A 23,768-nucleotide genomic window follows, 5' to 3' on the forward strand; every position below is an offset into this window, starting at 1 on the left:
GTATTGATTACTTATAACCATTATTTAAAATATTTTATTCTAACAGCAATGACTGTATGTCTTTAAAGCCGTAGACTTTAAGTAAGGCTCCAGAAAAAGTGTCTGTCACAGTCAGTCAAAGTCAAAAGTCAAACAAAGTGAAACTGTATATTTTTTTATCAATCGAGAGTAAAGTTATACGACATATTCTTGTATTTATTATTTAATTCTTAAATACAATCATATCGGGAAACGATATTTTATCTGTGAATAACTTAAATACAATGAAAACACATTCATTATTTAAAAAATAACAGAATCCCTTTGTGCAAGACTTGTTTACTCAGTGGCCGAATTAACGACAGAAACCTAAAATACGATTTATTTTTGAGAAGTTTGAATGAATACATTTGAATGAACAGTGATGAATTTTGAATCAGGTACGATACTAAATGATTCTTAAAGTCATACTAAATACTACCAGTAAAGTAACACTTTATATATAAGTTAACTCAAGGCAAACAGTCAAGTTCAAGACCAGGTTTATTTCTAGCATTGAAGATTATTCATTGTCTTCCTTTGTTTATTTTTCTCCACTATATCTTAAATTTATTATATGTTTTATACATAAACAATAAAAGCTTGATAAGCATTTATATGTGCTTTCATTTATTTACAGTGCTCATTTACACAAATATTTTGAATTAAAGTGAATGTGTACCAATTTGTATATTAAAGAAATGTAATTTTTTTATCAAACCTGGTAAGGTTTTTATGTATTTTTGTTTTAATTGTTTTTTTTTTCTATGAATATTTTCTATTGAATTTGTTATACCTGACAAATTATTTTATAAAAATATATAATGTGGTTGTGGGTTTTAATTCTATGTTAAAATACTAATCATATAGCAATATCTTATTAGAATTTATTTATTAAAATAATGATATAATGTTCTCTATACCTTTATTGTTTTAAATAGGGTATAATTTGCAGTATACAATGATAAGTTTCTTTAAAAAAATGACCCGAAATTTCGTCGCGCGATTTTGAGCTAAACTATTTAACTACGTCGTAGTCTTAGACTCCAAAAATTAAACAAAAAAATGGGACCCACCTGCAAGCATTACCTTTCGGATAAAAAAAGAATTATCCAAATCGGTCCACTAGCGGCGGAGTTATGCCGTAACACACAAAAAAAAAAAAAAAAAAAAAAAAAAAAAAAAAAAATATACCGTCGAATTGAATACCTCCTTCTTTTGGGAAGTCGGTCAAAAAGAAGTATGCAGTGCATCACCGTATCATATTTTTTAATACTTTAAGAAAGTGACTAAGTAACAAACAGATAATGTTTTTTTTTTTAAATTGTAACTCTACAATAAGAATAAATATATTTAATCCAGCTAAACACTGCAATGGTGTTTATCACAATTTAATTGTGCATAGAAGACAGCTTGTAATTTATCCTTAAATAGATATCCAACTGGGAGCAAAATGTTTATCAAACCTAAACAGTGGATTTTGCTGAGAAAATAAAAATACACAGTTACAACTTAAAAATAATAAAATAAAATTTTTAAACAATATGAAATATTAAAATTTAAATAATTACATAATACTAAGGACCTGTTGCACCAGTGGCTGATAAAGGCTCAGATAGCTTAAAAATGATGTCACTGTCAGATAGGGTAACAAAATCCAATATTTCCATCACATTTTACTCATGGGATTGTTATCAGACAATTTAAAATTTGGTGGGACAGGCCCTAAGAAATCTTAACATCTACTGAATGAAATAACTTTTGTCCAGTACATATTCTTACAGTTAAAGATGAGTGTTAAATCTATCTCTACATTACTGTATGAATCTTTTGTCAAATAATCATATTACATAATTAAAGACTGGCAAATGAAATTTCGAATATAAGCCTAATAGACGCAGTTTTATATTCGTAGTAACGAAAAGTTGCATAAACTAGAGTTCGGGGGCGAATATTGATTAAGGGTTCGTGAGTTGCGCGTGTGTGCTCACCCCCTCGCGAAAGATGCGCGCGCCTGTGTGCGTGTCTGCTCGCCTAGTACCCATGTGCCGGCCGCGCGCCCGGTGCCCTGTGCTCCTGTGCTCACAGAAACAATTGTAAATGCAATACGCAACCAACTAGCCAATAATTAACATCGTTGACGAGAATACCGTTACAATGTTCAGTCTCAATGCAATGTAAATCGTGACGCGAAAATTCCTAGGGTGGTTAATACGGCGCACTGAAAATCAATAAGAGTCGCGGAGATCGAATGTTTCATACGTCTTGTGACAGTGCTCGCTACGTGCAGACCCACGGCCATGTGCAGTGTACTATCCTGTTTTATATTTCAGTGATATCGACGCGACGATAACGCCGTCGCCTTTCCGATGTTCAATCACAAGTTACCGACTGACTTTCCAATGCAAACCCTCCGTAAGAAAACCAGCCCTTGCAAATGTGAGTCCGTACAATTACGATGTGCTATCACTTAGAACGGTATTTTTCTTTAATATAATTTCACATCACTTTACCTTGGTCATGAGGTGTTTTTAGATAGAGCTAAATGTAATAAATACGTTGATGCATCCTGGCTTTTGAATTTTTTTTTCGTATAATTTGCATATTAATTTCTGTTGAGTGCATGTTCGGCTGCAACATTAGCCTTGTAATGTCCAGTTTGCCGCTAACCAGCGCGGGTACGGACCGACCTAGAGCCATGTCATAATTAGTGGTGTTTTGGACAGAGGGTGTATTGTGAGGCCAGGGGAGGCGGTGCCGTGCGTCGGGCGCCACTTTGTAAATACGATTGTCCATCGAATAATGCAGGTGTGTCATTTCCAGCATCTCTTGCGGCAGTTCGGTGAGTACATCGTCTTCACGTAGTCTATCTGCTTATGTATGCATTTCATGTATATCTTTCGGTATATATTTTTAAATGAATTGTACTGAGCGTGGAACAAAAGTACAATGAAGTATTTGTATGAACGTAGGAGTTATTTTATTGTCTTTAATGTACGATGTGCGTTTATCTGAGTCGTGCGGCCTCGGTGATCATTTCGGTCGCCGACCTTTTCTCTGATAGTCCTCAGTAAACGTGAACAAAGCACCATATAATGGAAAAGCCTGATAATGTAGAGTCGAAACCATTCAAGCGACGCAATGATAAATATTATTTGTTTTCCAAATTTTATCATTATCACATCTCTTATCTATTATACAAACGTAATGTACCAATATTTGTAACTATTTCCCTCACAACACATACTTTCGTCTTAACATATGGAAAAATTAATTTACATGTTCTTACTTTCGGTTTCATTTAAATATTCACCGGCAATACTCTCTTTCCATATAATATTTACTTCTAACGTTTAAAATGTGGAATATTATCTTATGCTCATAAGTCATTTGCGTTTCGGATTTATACTCGTATGTTACATGAGGTTACAATAATACGATCATGCAGCTTGTACGGTCTGCGAATTATAAACTCGGTGACACAGATGCGATATTTTTAGGATTATACAGATATTCTTTGACTATATTCTAATGGTCAGTAAAACACATTCCATGCCACTACGATTTTGTCGTATGAAACTGATTTCGCCACGTGATTCGGTGGCAATAAATGTGTTAACATAGATCAATCTAGAAATAAGAGCTCGAGAACCTAATGCCCATTGCACTCTTAGTTCTGACAGTTTTACTGAGTGGAAGTTCAGTTAAAACTGTCAGAACTGAGATGTACTATATCTGGCTATTGTGGAGACCTTAGAGCAACAATTGTATGGTGGTCTTTAAAACAAAAGGTCACGGATGTTATAAAACAGTTGGATCGTTCCCCAGCTCAGGAGATACTAAATTTAAAAACAGGATATTCAATTAAAGCGGCAATGATGCACCGTAAATAGGGACCAAAATAGGACATACCTTGCTCACTTTTATTTCGCACTCCAACCGTTACGTTTGTTTTGACATCTATGGGAGCGTTTAGAAATAAAAAAAAACAATGACACCTAAAAAAGCGGAATCTAGATGCCTTCTCAGCAAAGGTATTGTAATTGTAACAATATTTTTATAAACACCTTTAATACTCTTTATATGCTTTGCTTGTTTTAATGCTTTTATCGTATTTAGAATGCTTTTTCACATGTTCTTGATTTAGAGTGTCTTGTATATTTTTAATTTAACTATCTTTTAATGTACTGATTGATTGATGCCTTAATAGTAAATTGTTAACATTTCCTCCGTACAGACTAACTAAAAAGACTCTTTTATGTTTTCCTCAAGGAAATGTTATCTTAATTCTGTTTGCGCACAATTACAATGATTTTATGAATGACCTCTTTTATATTTGAAAATATTAGTATATCAAATTATTGTATTGTTAAATTAACTATAAGAATAATCACATTTTTCTAACTTGTTTTATGACATTTTACAATGATTTAAGATAATGTATATTACTATAAAAAGTACTTTAGTACTATAGTACTATAAAAAGAATCTGTTAAGTTCTTATTGTGTCGAGTTATTTTATTTAGTGAGGTGAAAGCTATTGTTTTAGACAAGAACGAGCCCGGCCGGTTCCTGGGCGAAGGCGTGTCGTTCCGCGCGAAGTTGATCGGCGTGCTGGAAGTGCCGGAGGCGCGGGGGGACAGGATGTGTCAGGAGGCGCTCGCCGACCTCAAGATGGCCATCCGCGCCGCCGGCGAGCATAAACAGCGGATCCAAGTCCATGTCGCCATTGATGGACTACGGCTACGTGATGATAAGACTGGAGTAAGTTAATCAATGATGATATTAAAGTCTTTATTGAGGTAAACACGCCTATGTTTTTTTGTTCCTTTTGAGGAAACTAGTAGCTCGGTTTGCAATTCGAAGTGAACCTTAGGTAGAGTTCAAGTAGAAATTAAATAACTTCTTTCGTAAGTTAGCGGTTATAAAAGAAGGTGATGCAGGTTGTTTACATCTGTTTCTGAATTGAACTTCTGTAGAACATCTCACTTTAAATTATATGCATTTACTAATAATAACCAAATAGAAAAAAATACAAATTTATGGAATATTTATATTAATGTATTGTTTACGAAAGTTTAAACAAGCTTTTTAAAATACATATACAAAACTTCAAGTTCGTGTAAATAAATGATCTGTGATAAATGAAGAACACAGTTGACCCCGGTCGGAGGCCGGCGCGGCGTCAAGGCGACAAGGATATTCATGAAGTTCGGAGCTCCCTCGCGGCTCATCAACGCGCAATGTCCAATGAATACGGAAATAACAGAGTTTACCCTTCATAAATTATTATAATCTCATTCTTTTGTTTTGGTAGCCAAGACATTATCACGACATAAAGTTTGATGTTTTCATTCTCGGTGTGGAATAACCGTGGGTTTCCACAGACGAAACAACAGGTTTTTTCAGACAGAGATAATGACATGTTTGTATGGTAAATTTTGCAATGATCATTATTAGTAGACTATCATATCATAATATGAACAATTTCGTCTCGACCTCGGAACCTTCCAAACTTTATTCACACTTAGCTAATAAGTATATAAATATTTCACTAACTTGCTAACTAAGCAAAGTACGTTACGTCAGCGACGTTTCAAATTTGTCTTCAAAGTACATATTTTCAAATAAAATAAATAATTGGCTTTTTAACTCAATTTAAAAGGTTTCAACGCCATTGTGTATGTCGGTGTGACGCCCTATATCCTAAACGACCTCTTGTTAGGTGTCTTCAGAATTATATTTCTATGTCGATCACAAATATAACGCCTTTAATATGTAAAAAATAGTGATCATTAATGTTTAATATATGTTTATAGTTAAATATCTTTTCCAGGATTCGTTATACCACCATCCTGTGCACAAGATATCATTCATCGCGCAGGATATGACGGACTCTCGAGCATTTGGATATATCTTCGGTTCCCCTGACACAGGACATCGGTTCTTCGGTATCAAGACTGACAAGGCTGCTAGTCAAGTAAGTTTACATCGTCATCATCATCACCAGCTCACTATACATCCTCACTGAAGGGCTCGAAGCCTACCTTAAGTTAAGGGCGACTTGGCCGTAGTCAACCACGCTGGCCCACTGCGGGTTGGTTGACTTCGCACATATCTTTGAATCTCTTCGTCGATATGTGCAGGTTGCACGATGTTTTCCTTCACCTTAAGAACGTCGGGTAAATTGAACATATGAAATTCGAAAAATCGAAATTCACATTTGTATATGGCGGGTTTTGAACTCAAGACCTGTAGGCTACAATTAAGTACTTAAACCCCTGATCCACCGACGCTCTAAGTTTACGTATCGATTTAAAAAAATAGGGGTAATTAGTCATAGATGAGGTCAAAGTTGTTTTAAGCCAATCAGAATAAATGAGTTTTATTACTCTGTCTCTTTCTAACCCTTACGTCATCAAAAAAATTTCTAATCCGATAATCCTAGCCAAATAGTCTAGGAGAAAAATAGGACTTGACCCCTGAATAATGGGAAAAAGGAAAATAGACACTATACAATCTGTAAACTAAATTTCATTTTGCGTAAACAAATTAAATTGTACGTTGTAATATCAATAATATTTTACAAATATAATATACATTATATTAACAAGTATTATAAACTGCGTTTGTTATTTAAATACATTGAATGTTTGACATATAGAGGTTGCTTTCAGGTAGTTATTGCTATGAGGGATCTATTCCAAGTGGTATTCGAACTCAAGAAGAAAGAAGTGGAAATGGCGAAACAACAGCTGGAGGGAAAATCTGTTACGAACAGTTTACTTCGACATACAAGCACAGCTTCTGAGGCTAAAGTTAAGGTATTTATTTATATTTTACTAGCTGTTCCCATGCGACTTCATCCGCATGTAATTATAAAAATTTCATTTTATTGACATGATGGCAACCTTGCTTCCTTGATGTTGGCAACAACTTATGGTCTCTTTCCCACATTAGGGTTTTTATCCAAAATATTTACCCCTTATTTTAACGGCATGAAAATACGTAGCCTAAAGCGTCACGTAAGTGTAGGGCTTTTATTAAAAAATAGAATTATTCGAAAATGTGCTGTAATTGCTGACATCTTAGGCAACAAAGTGTGTGTTTACGCTTTATTATAATAGTATAGTATAGATACTATTTAGAAACAGGTTTACATAATAAAGTTCAAATCGATAATTACGTTTAGATATAAAGTAATTAAAACTCAAGTAAATAGTCTTTTAAACATCACAATATCAGTAAAAACTATCGGTAAAAATAATATTAACTACTACTGAATTTTGCAATTCTCTTTGATGTCGTGCTAATCGGTATAACTGGAGTTATGTAGTCCAAGAACTTGTAATTCGCTACTTTCTAAAAAAACTGTACACTTAGGCACAATGACTATGTACTAGCGTCTACATTTTATCTTACTAATATTATAAATGCGAAAGTTTGAGTGGATTATACATTTGGATGTTTGTTGCAGTTTTCAGTCTAAATTGCTAAGCGGATCTTGATGAAATTTTGCATAGATGTAGACGATAGTCTGAAACGACACCTAGGCTACTTACATATGTTTTTGCTTTTTTTAATTACACTGGGACGGAGTCATGGCCGTAAGCTAGTGTAATATAATAATCGATTTATTGTTCACCAGAAAACAGAATAGTTAATAACGATTGGAACATATTTATTTCTTTAGCATCAGATTTCTCGATGATATCATATTCTTCTCGATAAAGTTTATCGAAGTTTTCGAATCGTTTTTGTTCCATTGACCGCTGGCAATGAAACTGTTCGATGTATCACGCAAGCGCCGACCAGTAATGTACGATGACGTAAGCGAAATGTTCGACATTGTAGTGTTTGAGACGCGTCACAGTACTGGTAGCAGTATGACAACGGTTTAGAGGAATTTGTTTGTACTGCCGGCGCGATGATGAACGTCAATACATCAAACAGCAATCATTGTGCTGACGTGTGGTGAGAGACAATCTGTCTGTGGTGTAGTGTTTTGAATTATAGAAAATGTCCAGAAAAAGGCTGCTACAATCGCCCAAGTTTTCGTTCTTTAGCCGGGATAAGGTGAGACCTACTACTTTTTACAAAATTAAATTAAAACCTAGTTAAGAATAATCCAAGTTGTTTCTTGATTTTAGAATTTATTAGGAAGAGAAAAAGTGAAATAAACATATCATGTTTCTAAACCAGCTTCTTTGTCTAGGAACTTTTAAAACACTTCTGTTTCTCAATTTTTCTGTTATCTTCATACACTTAATCTTACGAGTTACATTTATTCAAAATTTACCATCAAAAAAAAGTTTTAATCATATAAATTTAAAATTAATTTAAATTATTGAAAATGTTGTTTTTTACCGACTTCCCAAAAGAAGGAGGTACTCAATTTGTCTGTATGTTTTTTTTATTAATTAGTTTGCTTGTTATTGTCCCGAGTAATATAAATCAATATAAAAATTCCCACAATTGCTTTGCAATTACAGTATTGTTCAATGGTTTATACAAACAGTGCACCTTATTCTAAGTGTATGTATTTTTTCGCACGATTTATTAACGAAAACAACATCTAATTTTCACGATTATCTCGTTACATGGGTCACCGCACCATGATTTCGAAATCCAGGGTTTTCTTCCGTCATCCAACTCACTCACTTCTTATTTCACTTTTAACGCAATCCATTCATCTCTTCACCTTTAACCATTTTCCCAACCCATTTTCACCATGTAAGTATTTGTTACAACTTTATACAATTTTCACTTGATCTTAACCGAAGTAACTAGTTGCTGTATTTACAAGAAAACTCTTTCCAATCTTTTACTTTTACTCAGCTCCTATTGGTTGTGGCATGATGTTTTATAAACTATAACAATAGTAAACATTTGTATTTTGTCTTCGCCAATATTGCTATTAAATATTGTTTTGAGAGCCGTAATGTGGTTGTTCTTAGCTGGAATATCTCTAATGTCTAGTTTAGACTATCAGTACATTTATATTTAGTTTTCGGAGTTCTTGTGTAAGGATAGCAGCGTTCCTTGTAGACTTTGTCGACATATTGTCGAGTAAACTTAATAACACAACATCCTGTATACTCACATAGTTATATTGTTTTGACAATATTTATAACACGTTTATATGTGCTTTCTAAAGTTACTAGCTGTTACTGTGCGATTTCATCCGCATGAAATTATGAAAATTTTATTTTATTATTTACATTTGTCAAATTACAAATGTCAAAATGACATGACATGACGACAACCTTGCTTCCTTGACGTTGGCAGCAACTTATGGTCTCTTTCCCACATTAGGGCTTTTATCCAAAATATTTAGCCCCTAAGTTTAATGGCGTTAAAATATATAGCCTAAAGCGGGACGTAAGTGTAGGGCTTTTTATTAATAAAAGAATTATTAAAAAATATGCTGTAATTGCTGACACCTAAGGCAACAAAGAAATATGTGTTTACACTTTATTATAATAGTATAGATATAGATAGGTAGATTTTTTCTTTCGACTTTTGATTTGTGAACCAAGTAAACTTTTTGTTTACATCGAAGAGATATTAGTGGGATATACCTTCAGGTAACTGAGGTAATGGCCAGCCGTGTTTTAGATCCACGAAAATGGTTGTTATTTTGTTTTAGCTCAATGATTGTCTCTGGTTATCTTATAACGAGTAGAATCATTTAAAAAAAATAATGCATTTATATTCCCAATTCACGATTTATAGATTAACGAGTTAATATCCACCATTGACCAGATAAGTGTATTACAATTTAAATACATTTGATTTGATGTAACATTTGCAGAGTGTATCGTCAGTGGGGGAGACGAGCGGTGCGACCAAAGGGGGTGAAGGTGGCGCGGAGGGCGGGGTGGCCGAGCTGGTGGACCTTGAACAAGAGCTGTGCTCTCTGCGGCGCGGACTGACACAAGTAGAGGGGCTCACCCCCTCCACTGACCCCTTCGGGGACTCCTTCTTGGCACCTTCGCCGGTAAGCTGGGAACTCGCCAATGATGAACTAAAGTATCAAACCAATATGTCGAAATAAATCTGATTTCAGTTGGTACACTTTAAATTGTTTTAAATCTAGGTCTAGTTATGCACTTTAAGACATTCTAATTATTTCTTCGTGTGGATCCGTATTCTCTAATAAAACATAACTCGAAGTCAAAAATAGAATAAAAAATATTTTTTTAACCACATATATACATAGATAACAACGTTTTAATGATAAGGCGACGCCTTCACTCCAAATTCCACTAATTTTTTACGACTGACGGATTATAAGCAGATTATGAAGTAAAATGTTCGAGGTTAGTTTCAGAATTCGGTTATTAGTGTTTTAATGGTTACTTCAACATTCATTGTAGATTTGTCAAATTCAATATTTGTAAGTTTCGAGTGTGTCAATCTATATGTTGTTGTACTGCAGAAGGGGCTGCTGCCGCCGCCGCCGGGCGCGGGCAGCCGCGGCCGCAGCGCGCCGCCCCGCCCCGCCTTCAGCCCCACCAAGCCCGCCATGCCCTTCGACCTCAGCGCGGTCGTCGCCGACTTCGAGCCCAAGCCCGCCTCGCTCGTAGACAACCTGCCCGACCCACCAGTAAGTCATATACCATCTTAATATTCTACTGTAGTTTATATGTGTATGGAATAAATAAATACATATTTTTAAACTAACTAAGACAATTAAAGCTGTGTAAAAACTGCGTATCTATTTATTCCTATAGGATGATACCTGCATGATGTGTCAACTTGTCCGTCCGTAGCTTAGCCCAGTGCACTGTTATGCTCCACACGACTTGTCACATCACCTCTGATTACGATCTATGTTTCTTTCATGTTAGAACCGTCTTAGAACTGTGTGCTTCTCGTAGTGAACGTCAACAAGCTCCTTGTGACTAACGTACCCACACCCCGGTCGCTTCCGTCTGCAAGCATGCCACGTCCCGTTGCTGCGTCGTAGTACTAACAGAGTGGCAGCGAGCGCCGCAGCGCCGGTTTTGTCATGAGAATACCTGTGTTACAGGTCACCCAGCCCGCAACGTCGGCCACCTCGATCACTTACGACGTATTCACCGAACTAGACCCACTCGGCACCGGCCGGAGTAAACCTTACGTTGACAAAAAACTCTTCTTTCAGGAGCTCAAAAATCCGCCAAAGAAAGTGCTCAAAGACCTCGTACCGTCGCACTCGCTCCTATCCGATATAGTGCCGGTGGCGAGCGAGGCCAAGGCCGAGGGCTACGGCCCGCCCACCACGATGACGTCACTGACGCGCCACTCGGGCGGCTCGGTCGCGATCGCCAAGCCCGCCCAGCCGGCCTCGTATGCCGGGGGCTTTTTCACATCGGACCCCTTCGCGGAGACCGATCCCTTTGATAGCACAGATCCCTTTTCGGATACTTTCAAGGATGACCCATTCACGAGCATGCAGGAGTTTCCGAAGTCTAGCTTGTTGCACGTCGAAGAGACGAAGCAGAGGTTTATCAGGGAGATCGCCATGGAGAGGGAGACCGCCCTCGCGGCGAAGAGCGCGTTCAACGGCCCGCTGCAGGTGACGCTGCCGCCGGAGCCGGCGCCCAAGTCGCCGCGGATGCAGAGACAGGTTCGTAGACAGTTGGCAATTGACTCGTTTGTTGTGCGAATGTTCTCTTACGTGGTGTTTGAACATTTCCAGACGACGGACACGAGCGCGGTGCGTCAGCGGCCGCAGCCGAGCTCCAAGCTGAGCGGCGAGAACCCCTCGCCGCCACCGCCGCTGCCGCCGAAGAAGGTGGTGGAGGTTTCGCTGTCACGCCCCCCACCGCGCCCCCCGCACGAACACGACGATGACGACTCCGAGACCGGCCCGCCCCTGCCACGACCTGCACGGAAACGAGAACCTTTGGTAATTTGTAAAATATATTTTTCAATTTTGCATATTACGTTACTAAGGGTCTGTCCCACCAAATTGTAAATTATCTGATAACAATTCAATGTGTAAAATATATGTTGGAAGGATTTTATTTCCTTATCTGCTTATGACGTCATTTTTAAGCTATCTGAGCTTCTATCAGCCAGTGGTGGGATTGGCCCTAAGTGTAATCAAGAGTTGTCATACGATCGCCACATGTAATACGATAGCATTATATCCGCTCTGCAAATAAAGAGCCAGCAATGCGTAAAAATGTACTTGCATTATATGTCTTTACTATTTTAGAATTGTATCTTAGATCTGTGAATATTGTTTCTTTGCAAAGAAAGTATGCATAGGAATCAAAGCGAGTCTCAACAGTTGTGCGATAGTTAAGTCAAAGGTGTTTACGCTTTAACTATTTTATAATTTGTGTTATTTCGTGTGTCGTTGTTTTTTTTTTTAAATAACCACCCTATTGCATAAAAAAACGGTAAACCAGCAAGCAAGCTGCCAAAATGGCGAAGCGACAGCTGCCCATAGTCATCCGCATTTGTAGATGCGTTGCCTACCCTAAATCAACGGAGGAGAAGACGCACATAAAGAGGATATTTCTCCTCCCTATGCATTTCCTCACCGTCAAATCCACTTTCCAATCCAATCCAAAAGAGTGGAACGGGAAAGGGACTAAAATGGGGCCAACGGCACCACACCCACAAAACGCAGAATTGCTTTCACTTGACGGGTGTGTTGTGTGTGGTCGTGGTAAGATGGTGGTGTCGCAGGCGGACCGCAGCACGAAGCCGCGGCTGTCGTCGGCTGCCACCAACAGCAGCGAGGAGGAGTACCTGACGCCCGCGCCGCCGCCGCTGCCCGCCGCGCGCCGCTTCGACATCACGCTCGCGCAGCTCCTCACCTGCTCCATGGACGACCTCGCCGCCAGGTACACGCACATCTACACATACACGCTTAAAATGGCCTTCATTATTCAGTTTCTATGTTATAACTTACGCTTTTGTTTGTATGTTATGTATTTAATATAGTAATGTTACTTTCTAGATTACGTGTGCCGGCCGCCACGCTTTCCTCAATGACATTACCACAGCTCACAGATTACCTTCGATCATATTTAGCAGCCGATAATGAAAGAGCGGTAAGAATAATAATGATATATTTATCCTTTTGATATATCTGTATCTATAAAAGTAAACAATATTTAATTAATATTTCAGCATATTCATGTAGATCCTTCAATGCGAGTGGAGAAAGAGAAATCTACCTCATTAATTCCTACCCCTTCAGCTCCGACCGCGGAAAGACCGGTACTATCTCTGACCTCGATAGCTGCAGAGTTTCAGACTCAGTTCGAAGATAATTTCGCACCTCCAGAGTCTACTGACACATTTGTAGCCAACTTTGACGACTTCGACAAAAAAGCTAATCCGTCATACGACAGATATGCAGTCTTCAGAGAGATACAAGCTCAAGAACTAAAAGCTAAGTCCATTCTAGACCCAGTCGACGATGAAACTAATCATACGGAATCGGACGGAAAGGAAGAAAAAGTAGCAATCGATGATCTGTTGCAAACCGATCAAGAATTAGAGGATATTAAAAAAGAACCGGCTAAAAGTCCACTTAAAACTCTCGATGAACTGACATTGGATTCGTTTAATATGTTTAGAAATTCCGTCAGTCCTAAGCCATCGATCGACGCTAAGATAGAAGATATCAAGACTGTAATGAAAAACTTACAAATAAACGAAAACACGAGACGTAGCGTGTCTCCCCGGGACAACGGCGTGGCCGAGCACAAACTTGAAGATTCTAACGACAGGTACGCCGCACTGCGTGAAATAACTATCATAGAACAAACTCAAGATGAATTCGAATCTTTACCTCCCGAAGTACCCAAAGAAAGAAAGAAATCAGATGAGAAATCTGACGGCTTTGACAATTCTGATTTCTTTGATTGCATCGATAATAGCTCCTTGTCGTTTACGCACGTGGAAGATGCATTTAGGAAGAGTCCTATTGTAAAAGAAAGAGAGGAAGAGAAAATAATTGAAGAGAAGAAGGAATCTCCTGTGGAAACTATACCTGTTAGAGAAGTTCAGCCGTCCGCGCGTCTGTCTGCGGGTTCTATAAGCGACGTCGCTAGCGGTTCTTCGCCAGACACCAAAGGTAAAGTTTAAGATTTCTCACCACACCTGCTGTTAATTTTTAGGAGACTTGATGGTTTCAACCTTTAAGGCATCATTCAATTTTAGATTGCGTATTTGTAAACTGTGTAGAAAAGTGTGGAAGCGTTCGCGGCGTGTGCGTGGGTGTGGGCGTGGGCGTGGGCGCGGCGGGTGCGGGCGGGGCGCGCGCGGGGCGCTGGGCGGTGCTGGGCGCGGCCGCCTCCCCGTGGTCCTCCGACAGCCGCGACTCCGAGCCGCACGCGCGCACGCGCCGCAGGCACCATCACGACACACGCACGCATATAGGTCAGCACACATACAAATTTGTGCAGAACAAGAATAGACTCCAAATCTGTATTTACTAGTATTTTCTTTCGTTTCTATAAATCTATTTATTATTTAAAGTTTAGAGGGTTTTTAGTCGACACTTCAGTGAGTTGAAACTACGACATGAAATCATTATAAACAAACTTATATAAGCACTAAGCTATCGTCTGCGACTTCGACAGCATGGAATGAAAAATAAATCAATAGTAAGAAGCCAAAAGGTTCTTCCAGGCTATCCTCTATATCTATGCCAGAGGTTCGTTTAGCCATTTAGGCTACGAACTCTAACAAATATCCATCCATTCATATAAAGTTTCGCATTTATAATATTAGTAATATTTATTACTTTATAGGTGTACTAAATCAGAATTGTCTGTGACTTGTAGTGCAAACGTCATCGTCGTCCCGCGACGTGTCGCCGTGGGACGAGGAGCCACCTCCAGTGAGCCGCTTGCAGCGCCCGCCCTCCAAGCATCGAGACAGAGATTCAAGGTTTTATTCACTTTGTCTATAGATATCGTAAAATAGTTATTGCAATAGCTTGTAACTAATAACTTTTTTATCGCCAGGCAAAATTCATCAGGTTCCCGAGAATGCCTCGACTCCGGCAGCGGGCGCGAGAAGGAGAAAGTACGAGACAAACGGGACAGAGCGAGAGATAGAGATATAAGTAGAGATGGAAGAGATTCTGCAAGAGACAGGAGAGACTCGGGCAGCGGGAGGGACAGACGGGATGTGAGCAAGGAGCGGGATCACAGAGAGCACAGGAGGGATCGCAGGAGCAGGGAAAGAGACGACACGTGGGACAGAGATAGAACATATAGTAGAGAGAGAGACTACAGAGATTCGCGGAGTAGAGAGAGACCGACAAAGGAGTACAGGGAGAAAGAAAGAGATAGACACAGAAAGGCGCGGCACTCATATGACGAGGATGAAGAGTAAGTTCTCACCTTTAGACTTTCAGGTTTTATTAATTGAGCGCGTACATAAGCAAGTTTGTGACGTGACTGTACAGTTACAGCGAGGGCTGCGGCTCGGGGCGGTCCTCGCCGCGCGCGCGCTGGACGGACCAGCGCTGGCGGAGAGATGGTGAGCATATATCATCACCACTTTACAAGGCACAGAAAAATGTTTGATTTTCGTTAAACATTTTCATGCTTATTGTTTTTGAAAGACTATCACTTTCTGTTAATGTTGTTATTGACTCGATTGTCCTACTGTTTGATTTACAACATGTATTTGTACGTTGCAGAGAGGAACTACGGCTCGTTGGGGTGGCGAGAGACGAGAAGACGACAAGAAATTAGACAGACCGAGGACCCAAACGATAGAAGGTTGAGCTTGTTTATTTTTGTTTTTTGCTCTGTAAAAAATAAAATGTTTTGTATAATTGTGGAATTTTTTTTTAAATGTTGGTTCATTATCTACAGATATGGATCAACACTAGGGTGGCCGGGACGTCGGCCGGCGACTGGCGGCGTGTCGCGCCGTGAAGCAGACCGCGACTCGCGTGAAGCGGGCCGTGATTCGCGTGAGGCGAGCCGCGACCCGCGTGACTCGGGCCGTGACCCACGTGACTCGGGCCGCGACTCGCGTGACACGGGCCGCGATTCGCGCGACTCGGGGCGGGAGTCGGGCCGTGATTCGCGTGACTCCCGGCGCCGAGCTCGCCGCGAGGAGCGTGCTCGCCGGGACTACCGCTTCTCCAATGACTTCTCTCCCCGCGAGCGCGAGCATACGTCACCGTTTGACAACGACTTCCAAGACACGCCCGCTGCAGTCGCGAAGAAGAGGACGCCGTATTCCAACTTAGAGGCGGCGAGGTGAGTTTGACAAATTAATAAACGCCGAGTTTTTTCCGATGAATATAAATTCAAAACGTAATTAAACCACGTCAGCATAATTTAGAAGCCTTATTCGGTGTTTTTAGAATATTTTGCCATCTTGATATTTGTTTTTGTATAAAAGATGTTGAATTGCAGATTCGCCTTCGAGCCGGAGGAGACGACGGCATCGCCGGTGTCTGCGAGCAGCGCACGACGCGACGGCGACTCGCCCGCGACACGATTCCGATTCGACTCCGACTCGATGTCGCCGAGGTCAATGTTCGAGGACGACTTCGCGACGCTTTCGACGCCGAGAGGTCGGACTGCGTCTATAGCCGAGGAAGACGAAGGAGAAATACCACCTCTGCGTGCAAAACCACCGACACAATCGCATCGGGATATTAAAAAATCGGAATCGGTTAATATATTTACGCGGGAATCGGATCCGTTCGAAGGTGATGCGTTTTTTGCTTGCACAGGCTCGGACCGCGTCGCGCGACGTGAGAACTGGCCCGGGGACTTCCAGGGCTTTGACAATGCGTGAACTTCTAAGTAACTCGCACCAGTAATTGACATTTATACGTATACAAGCTTCACCACACAATTATCACCTTTTTGGTTCATACCGTTGTGGGTATAAAATTGATGCAATCGGAACTTTAATAATCTTTGGTATTTCTAGGAGCCGTATTATCCTTGCCATATAAAATTAAAACTCCAAAATGCCATTTAGAATGAAATTGCATCTGAAATCTTTGCTACTAACTTTTATTTAAATTTTAAAGTTTCAAATTGCAACTGGTATTTGGAAACACACGAAAATATTGGAATTGAAAATAAACGAAAATTGATAAATATATCAAGTTGTCGAGCAATAAAAAAAAATTGTGAATTGTGTCACATTATCAATTATAGTATTTGCGGTCCTTTGTCTCAATATAAAGTCAGTTATTTAGGTTATATAACTTTTGGATCTCGTTATGTAGTATAATAATATTTATATATTTAGGTAATAATCACACCAATATTGTATATTAATTATCTAATTCTATATGTAAACTGTCATAATATAATAAAAACGTAATCACTTACGAACGATATACAACCAGAATAGTATTAGTTATTTATAAAAAACCTTTTGCCAGATACAGTCTCAATCATGGCTACCATTTAGGTATTATTTTTGCTTCGAATTTATTTGAGTTAATTTTAGAAGGCGAGGAGCAAATGAATTAAAATAATGTAGTCTATATAGACGCAACCTGTGATAAAAAGAACCAGCGTACCATACTTTATTTTGCGTACCATAGTACCATTACATTAGCGTACCATTGTTTTTAGTGGGATATGCTTTCTTGTTCTAATTTTGAAATATCAAAAATGTCAGGCAAATCATTTTTTTTTAACAATTATGTATTACTAATTTATTTACTTGCAGGAATTAACGTATTTTATTATCAGTCCAAATAACTACCGTAAATACATTTGTTATTGAACATTGTTTTTAATTGTCGTTTAAAATATGCTGCTTTAGTACTTTTTCTTGCGTGATCTGTTTGTTGTAACGTTTTAGTTTTAGGACACAAAAAGTTTAGACGCTACATATGGATTATTTTAATATTGTAAATAATATTTTGCGGTAATATGTGGCTTTTGTAAATATTACTAGCTAAATGTACACTTCATTTTAAGTAATGCACAGTTCAGACATTATTATACTTTTATATTTTTATTGCAGTTTGGCCAACTTTGAAATAGCGGAAATCTATGTCGACAGTGGCGCCGCCATTCGCTTGTAACCATAGACAATCGACAGATAATCAAACATGGATGTCTTGCCCGCTGAAAGGCGCGGTTCCCAATGAGTAGAAAATATATTAAACCTCTGTCAGAAAATATGTAACACCTTAAAAGTTATAGAAAATGGCATAAAAGGAAGAAAAATAAATTATAGCTCACTAGGAGCTATAATTTATTTTTCACTTTGGCCCTCACCGAGTCAGATATCTTGTAGGCTTATCTATTTATTAAATAACCGTTAAAATGAAGACATATTTTTATACAGATATTTCGCCTGTGAAATGACTACGGTTATCCTTGAATAATAAATATTTTGACCCACTCCTAACATTGTAATTGCCTTACTGATAACACCACTGTCGTATTGGTACAGATTGTCGTCTGTTTTTTAGAGAATTAGAGGGATGACATGAAAATGATATGTATTGTAGTTACTGATTTTTATTACTTTGAATTCTTACCACAGCAAACGTCAGCGCCCAAATGGGGAAAATCGAATAGACATCAAATACAACGGCTTAAAGCCTATCCTAAAGATCAGTGTATGTATTTAAAAAGTATCGCAGCAGTAGAAAATAAAAGCGGAAAACATCTATGATACTCAATTGTAAAAACGAATCATTTTCTGTGATATTTATTTTGTTATAATTTTGCCAGATTGCTTTAAAATTTGTATAATTTTACTTTTATTATATTAAATCATTAATTGTTATTTTATTTGTAACTAATTTATTCTTAATGTATTAAAGTGCATTTTATTATTTTACTCAAAGTATTTTATGTAAAATGTTTGTCATATTGTTCCATTGTACTTGGATATTTCAATATTATGTCCGCTGATAAATAACTACCATGTTTACATTAACCTAATGTTACCCTTAAACTAGTGATTGTAATAAAGTCAGTTTTTATATTAATAAATATTTTTTGTACATAATGTGTAGTTAGAGGAGAAATAAAGACAATGTGCAATTATTACCACCTCTATGGCGCAGTACCAAAAGTATTTTATGTTCTGTACCTTACTATTGTGTAAAATACTCAAATGATAATAAAATTATAACAACACAAATGTACCATATGAATTATAACTATCCACCGATCTCTTTTTGCATGACAAAGATGGAATGGAGTTAAGGATAAAAAAACTTGGTTACTACTACTTAGGCTTATAAGTTATGAGACCATACAATGCAAGAGTCCATTTCTTTTTTCCGAAGTTGTCGCCTTAAGTTGCAGAGTAGACCGCTACTCACGAATATAGCAAATATTTAAAAGTTTGCCGATGGGTCTATTTAAAATTAAAGCAAGTGGATATATACACTTTCCATCCCCCTTTTTTAAGCGAACAGGATTAAAGAAGAATATGGGCAAAGAAATGCTTGAATTTTGTTTTATGCAATAAGTAAAAGGTTTTTTAAGGTAAGGTTATGTGTTGCCATGGACTATTACGCATTTCCCTGTATCTTCGCAATGCTTAATTTGGTAAAACTGTTGAATCTTGAAAACATTTGCGTTAATTTTTTGGTTGACAATTGACAATACGATATTTTATTGATCTGGAAGTTATATTATCTGTTGTGCTTATCTTGTCAATGTGGCAAATGTCAAAATTTCCTTTGTCATAAATGTTTCGCTAGTGAAATTAACAGCTGTTTTCTTCGATTTCTTTGGTATTTTTATCACAGTAATATCATTATTTCTGAATCAAAAGGTATATCATTTTTCATATCGGGTCATGTTAGATATCATTAGCTATATAGTAGTTTTAAAATGAAACAAAGGTAAGCAGTAATATCAAAATTGCTACTACAAGTTTTTTAGTTATTGTTATTAAGGTTTATCTAATATCCCCTTGTTTTAGAACTCGCCAAATGCTAAATGGAGATGAATTACTTGGACATAACGTAAATATGAACAGATCAAGTGATTCATACAATAGTGAAATTCAACTGCACAGGATTAAACCTCAAGATCATTTTATTGAAGCTCAAGTACAAGAAGGAGATACGCTGCAAGCAATCGCTCTACGATTTTATTGTTCGGTAAGATATGTAAAGTACAATTCCATCATTTAGATTTATTCAGACTGGCACTTTCACTTTTTAAGTTGCTTATCTTGTCTCAAATGTTTATTTATCATTCACTTCATTCTTGTAGATAATATGATAACAGTTATCTGTCAACAACAACCTTTTACATTTAATTATTTACTTAAAAGCTATTTGTTGTTAGATTTCAGAATTAAAGAGGATTAATCATATACACAAGGACAATGAGATATTTGCTCGACGGACAATAAAAGTGCCCGTGACACCATACTCTGTACTCACAGAGCTTATACCACCACCAGAGGAGAGTCAGCCAATACCATCAACATCAAAGCAGTTGCTGCCAAATCTTAGCATACCTAATATTTTACAACATGCTTCTGTTAATGGACTCACTAGTGAAATTGTAAAAGATGTTGCGAAAACAGGAGATTCTAAAGAAAATGACTGCGCTATAGACTGTAATGCTGTTGTTTTGAACAGCACACTGACCCCATCTGTCATACCTTATACAGATTCTGAACAAAATGAGGCAATATCTGAAGATACTCAGTTGTTACCGAATAATAAACCAAAGATATCGGTGGAAGCGGTTGTTGTGAAGGAGTTGACTTCCCATGGTGCTGATTTTGGGTTAAAATGGTTCCATTTGGTTGGCTGCATGCTTGTACTAGGGGTTGTAATACCACTTGTATATGTCATGTTTTATCTAGACAAGCACACAGACACATCTCTGCATCCCACATGATGAATATTTTGGACTTGATCTGATCAAAAGCTTTAAGTTGTGGATATTTTAGTAAACATTTTAATATTAACATTCAATGTATGTATATAATAAGGTAACTTGATTATTATAAAATATTGTATTTATAAGACATGTTTGTTTTATTTAAAAAATCTATTAATCCTATGACAAGATGAAAACAACATTCAATGCTATTGTTTGGAATTGTTCTGTTGTGTATAATTTTTTTTTCTTTTGGGCCATTGCATCACAAGTTATAATGAAAGAGAATATTTAGGAAATTGTGTGGAATTTATTGCAACTAATGGCCCAATTAAAAAATATTCTTGTCTAATTATAAATTACATAGAATACATTAGTATTGAAATTATGTTAGACTATTGTAAAGTAAAATAATGTTATATCTGAAGTAATGTAACCTATAAAGTTTGTCATTATTTCAGTGGAATGTGCGATTACATGTTTTATTTTGGGAAAATATTCTATTGAAATGGTTAGTACTTTACATTCCTTTGATGGAAATTACAAAGGCTATTGTTTGTATTATAACACTACTTTGTCTGCATCATACTAATATTATAAATGATTTAGATGGATGGATGAATGTTTGTTAAGAGTTTGTAGTCTGAACGGCTGGATGGATTTTGATGAAATTTGGTATTGTATTTGTGGAGGATTGTCAGGAAGATCACATAGCCTACTCACTTTCGTTTTTTTTCAATTCCACGCAAACGAAGCCGCAGGCTAGTGTGTCATAAAATTGTAATAAAATAATGGAGTTTGTGAAGATGAGTAATTGAGTTGGCATTATGTTGGCAACTTTAACATGACAACATACAACTTGTTGCCATAGAGTAAATACAGTAATATTTTTTGATAAATTTCTCATTACCCTACTACTACAGAACATAGACTATGCACAGTACGCTGTTCTTCCCACACAGCAACTTCCAGACGAGGACCAAATGACCGTTTAAGATTGCTAAATCCCTAATTTCTCGATTTCGATGTGTTAAAACCCGATAAGATTTATGTAAATTTACAAGGAGTTAGAGATAGGATATTTTAAGAATAAAACTACTAAAATCATAAAATAAACTTTTTATTTTAAATTCTATTTTCTATTCCTTAACATAGATCGATGTAACAAATACCATTGACCATTGACACGATCTTACAATTAACTTCTATAATTATAATCATTATAAATGCTTCTTCCTTACGAATGATTTCAAAAATATTAATCTTAGATGTTGCTATGCCTTATAGAAATTACATTAATAAAATAATTAGTTTTATTACAAACAAAATACGTAGTAAATGAGCCTCAACTCTGTTTAACCTGCAGAGATAAAACGACCGCATTTCACTTCACAATCATTATTTTACAATCGTAAATTAAATCAGTTGAATTATTTTATGAATTAATGTTTTTTTTTAATATCCTTGGAATATTAGAAGTTGCCACGACCGAGATTCGGGTTGCTCTCATGAACACTGCAATAGAAAACAAATTTATTATTAAAAACAACATAAAAAATGTAGTGTTATGAACAATAATTTCACATTACGTCACAAATAAACATGTCTCTCTGTCGCTTGTTTTAAGCTCTCACAGCCTAAGGCGGAAGGTACAAAAAGTCATGTTTTTTGTGCGTTCGTAGATTTATCAAATTATTGCGTTAAAAAAATAAAAACACCACACGAGTTAGTAACACAAGAATGAAATGACAGAAGTAGTAACTGGCCGTAGTGAGTACCGCCGCTTTGTAGGGAGATTAGTGATTCCTTGTTAATTGATACAAACAACAAAATCACTAGTCTTCCATACAACGCTCGGCCGCCGACGTCGCTCGCCGCTCACGCACACACCTAAAACATTTGTTATTCACCAAGTAAATTGTTAATACACAAAATGCACACATTTATAACAAACAATAATCCCACAATAAACTTTAGTTAATTCCAATTTTAGACCGATTTGTTTGTTGTAATTTTGTAGGAAGCTTCATGAATAAAAACTATTAAAGTACTGGTTACACTAAAGGATTTATGGAATGTATATTAAAAATACTATTATGTTATGTTCCCAAATATGTTCTCTACAATACTCTTGTTATCTACCCAACAAACATCTACCGACAGTAGTGTGCATGTTACCTGAGCGTTGGTCCATTTGTTACATTATCTCATCAATTAATTCTATTAATTTTAGTGCGGTTTGGAGCCAAGTCGGGGAACTCTTCGAACATTCTATTGCCAAAGTAATTTGTTAGTAACGATTGCATTACCAATTTATATTCTAATATTTATAATGTACAATGGCGAAATTAAACCATATTTAGATATTTTTTAAAAATAAAAAAATTACAGAATACTGGCCAAAAATTATGTTTATTTAAAAAAAAAGTGAAATTGCAACTCTATAATGTAAGACAGAGACAGCAATAGCTTTTGCTTAGCTTGTATATTTGTCTCTTTCATTTACTTGATGAATTTGCAAGGAAATAATAATTAAGGTCCAAATGTATTAAAATATAATTTGTAATCATTAAGAAATGCCACTACACATTATAAATAATTAACGGTTTCTACTGGAATATTAGAAAGTAATTTCGTGAATAAAAGTGGTCAATCGACATGATTTTTACAAAAGCATTGGACACATGTTACAGTTTTAGCTACAGACATGTATGCTAGGACATGCACAGATCATGCATGCAAACACATGCAGAGTTTTAACATATAAAACAGCATTAACACATTTATATCGTTATACACTTTCATTCAGGGATTTAACATGGTTTATTATTCTGTACACTCATGCTTAAATTTAAATTATGAAAGTTCAATACATTTTCAATAAAAATGGCTATGTAAGTGTACTACGAGAGTAGCCATGGGGGGGGGGGG

At 37.1% G+C, this 23,768-nt stretch overlaps 3 protein-coding genes and 1 long non-coding RNA gene across 11 annotated transcripts in view; 2 read left to right on the forward strand and 2 right to left on the reverse strand.

Annotated features, from left to right (window-relative positions):
* Positions 1-120: 120 nt before the first annotated feature.
* LOC106102324 lies at positions 121-18,736 on the forward strand. 7 transcript variants are annotated; one of them, XR_001225568.1, is made up of 20 exons: positions 121-419; positions 2,352-2,457; positions 4,568-4,782; positions 5,855-5,998; positions 6,696-6,842; positions 9,833-10,018; positions 10,460-10,627; positions 11,054-11,632; positions 11,705-11,914; positions 12,691-12,863; positions 12,980-13,073; positions 13,153-14,104; positions 14,215-14,409; positions 14,817-14,922; positions 15,000-15,368; positions 15,446-15,519; positions 15,683-15,764; positions 15,861-16,253; positions 16,413-16,886; positions 17,995-18,736. XR_001225568.1 is itself a non-coding variant. In XM_013281753.1 (19 exons), the coding sequence occupies exons 2-19, from the start codon at positions 2,388-2,390 to the stop codon at positions 16,798-16,800; spliced, it is 4,545 nt and encodes a 1,514-aa protein (XP_013137207.1). In that variant the 5' UTR covers positions 121-419; positions 2,352-2,387; the 3' UTR covers positions 16,801-17,694. The 7 variants fall into 7 exon arrangements, 6 of the variants coding, with proteins under 6 accessions (XP_013137207.1, XP_013137209.1, XP_013137212.1 ...); XM_013281753.1 differs by lacking the exon at positions 17,995-18,736 and having other exon boundaries at positions 16,413-17,694; XM_013281755.1 differs by lacking the exon at positions 17,995-18,736 and having other exon boundaries at positions 12,706-12,863; positions 16,413-17,694.
* A 921-nt stretch (positions 18,737-19,657) lies between these two features.
* Positions 19,658-20,968, forward strand: LOC106102184 (lysM and putative peptidoglycan-binding domain-containing protein 3). Of its 2 annotated transcripts, none has more exons than XM_013281596.1 (3): positions 19,658-19,840; positions 19,921-20,101; positions 20,292-20,968. In XM_013281596.1, exons 1-3 carry the CDS (start codon positions 19,830-19,832, stop codon positions 20,853-20,855), a joined length of 756 nt encoding a protein of 251 aa, XP_013137050.1. In that variant the 5' UTR covers positions 19,658-19,829; the 3' UTR covers positions 20,856-20,968. The 2 variants fall into 2 exon arrangements, with proteins under 2 accessions (XP_013137050.1, XP_013137051.1); XM_013281597.1 differs by having other exon boundaries at positions 19,658-19,770.
* Positions 20,969-21,944: 976 nt separating this feature from the next.
* LOC106102210 lies at positions 21,945-23,203 on the reverse strand. The gene is made up of 2 exons (XR_001225552.1): positions 23,016-23,203; positions 21,945-22,352 (listed from the first exon to the last, which is right to left on the reverse strand). It is a non-coding gene; the product is annotated as an uncharacterized LOC106102210 (long non-coding RNA).
* A 447-nt stretch (positions 23,204-23,650) lies between these two features.
* The window catches only part of LOC106102084 (heterogeneous nuclear ribonucleoprotein K-like), a 19,566-nt gene continuing 19,448 nt past the window's right edge, over positions 23,651-23,768 (reverse strand). The window contains exon 9 of the mRNA XM_013281492.1: positions 23,651-23,668. Within this exon, the coding sequence (XP_013136946.1) occupies positions 23,651-23,668 (18 nt within the window). The remainder of the gene's footprint in view (positions 23,669-23,768) is intronic.

The sequence above is a fragment of the Papilio polytes genome, unplaced genomic scaffold (genome assembly GCF_000836215.1).
Source record: "Papilio polytes unplaced genomic scaffold, Ppol_1.0 DF823923.1, whole genome shotgun sequence".
Classification (NCBI taxonomy): Eukaryota; Metazoa; Arthropoda; class Insecta; order Lepidoptera; family Papilionidae; genus Papilio; species Papilio polytes.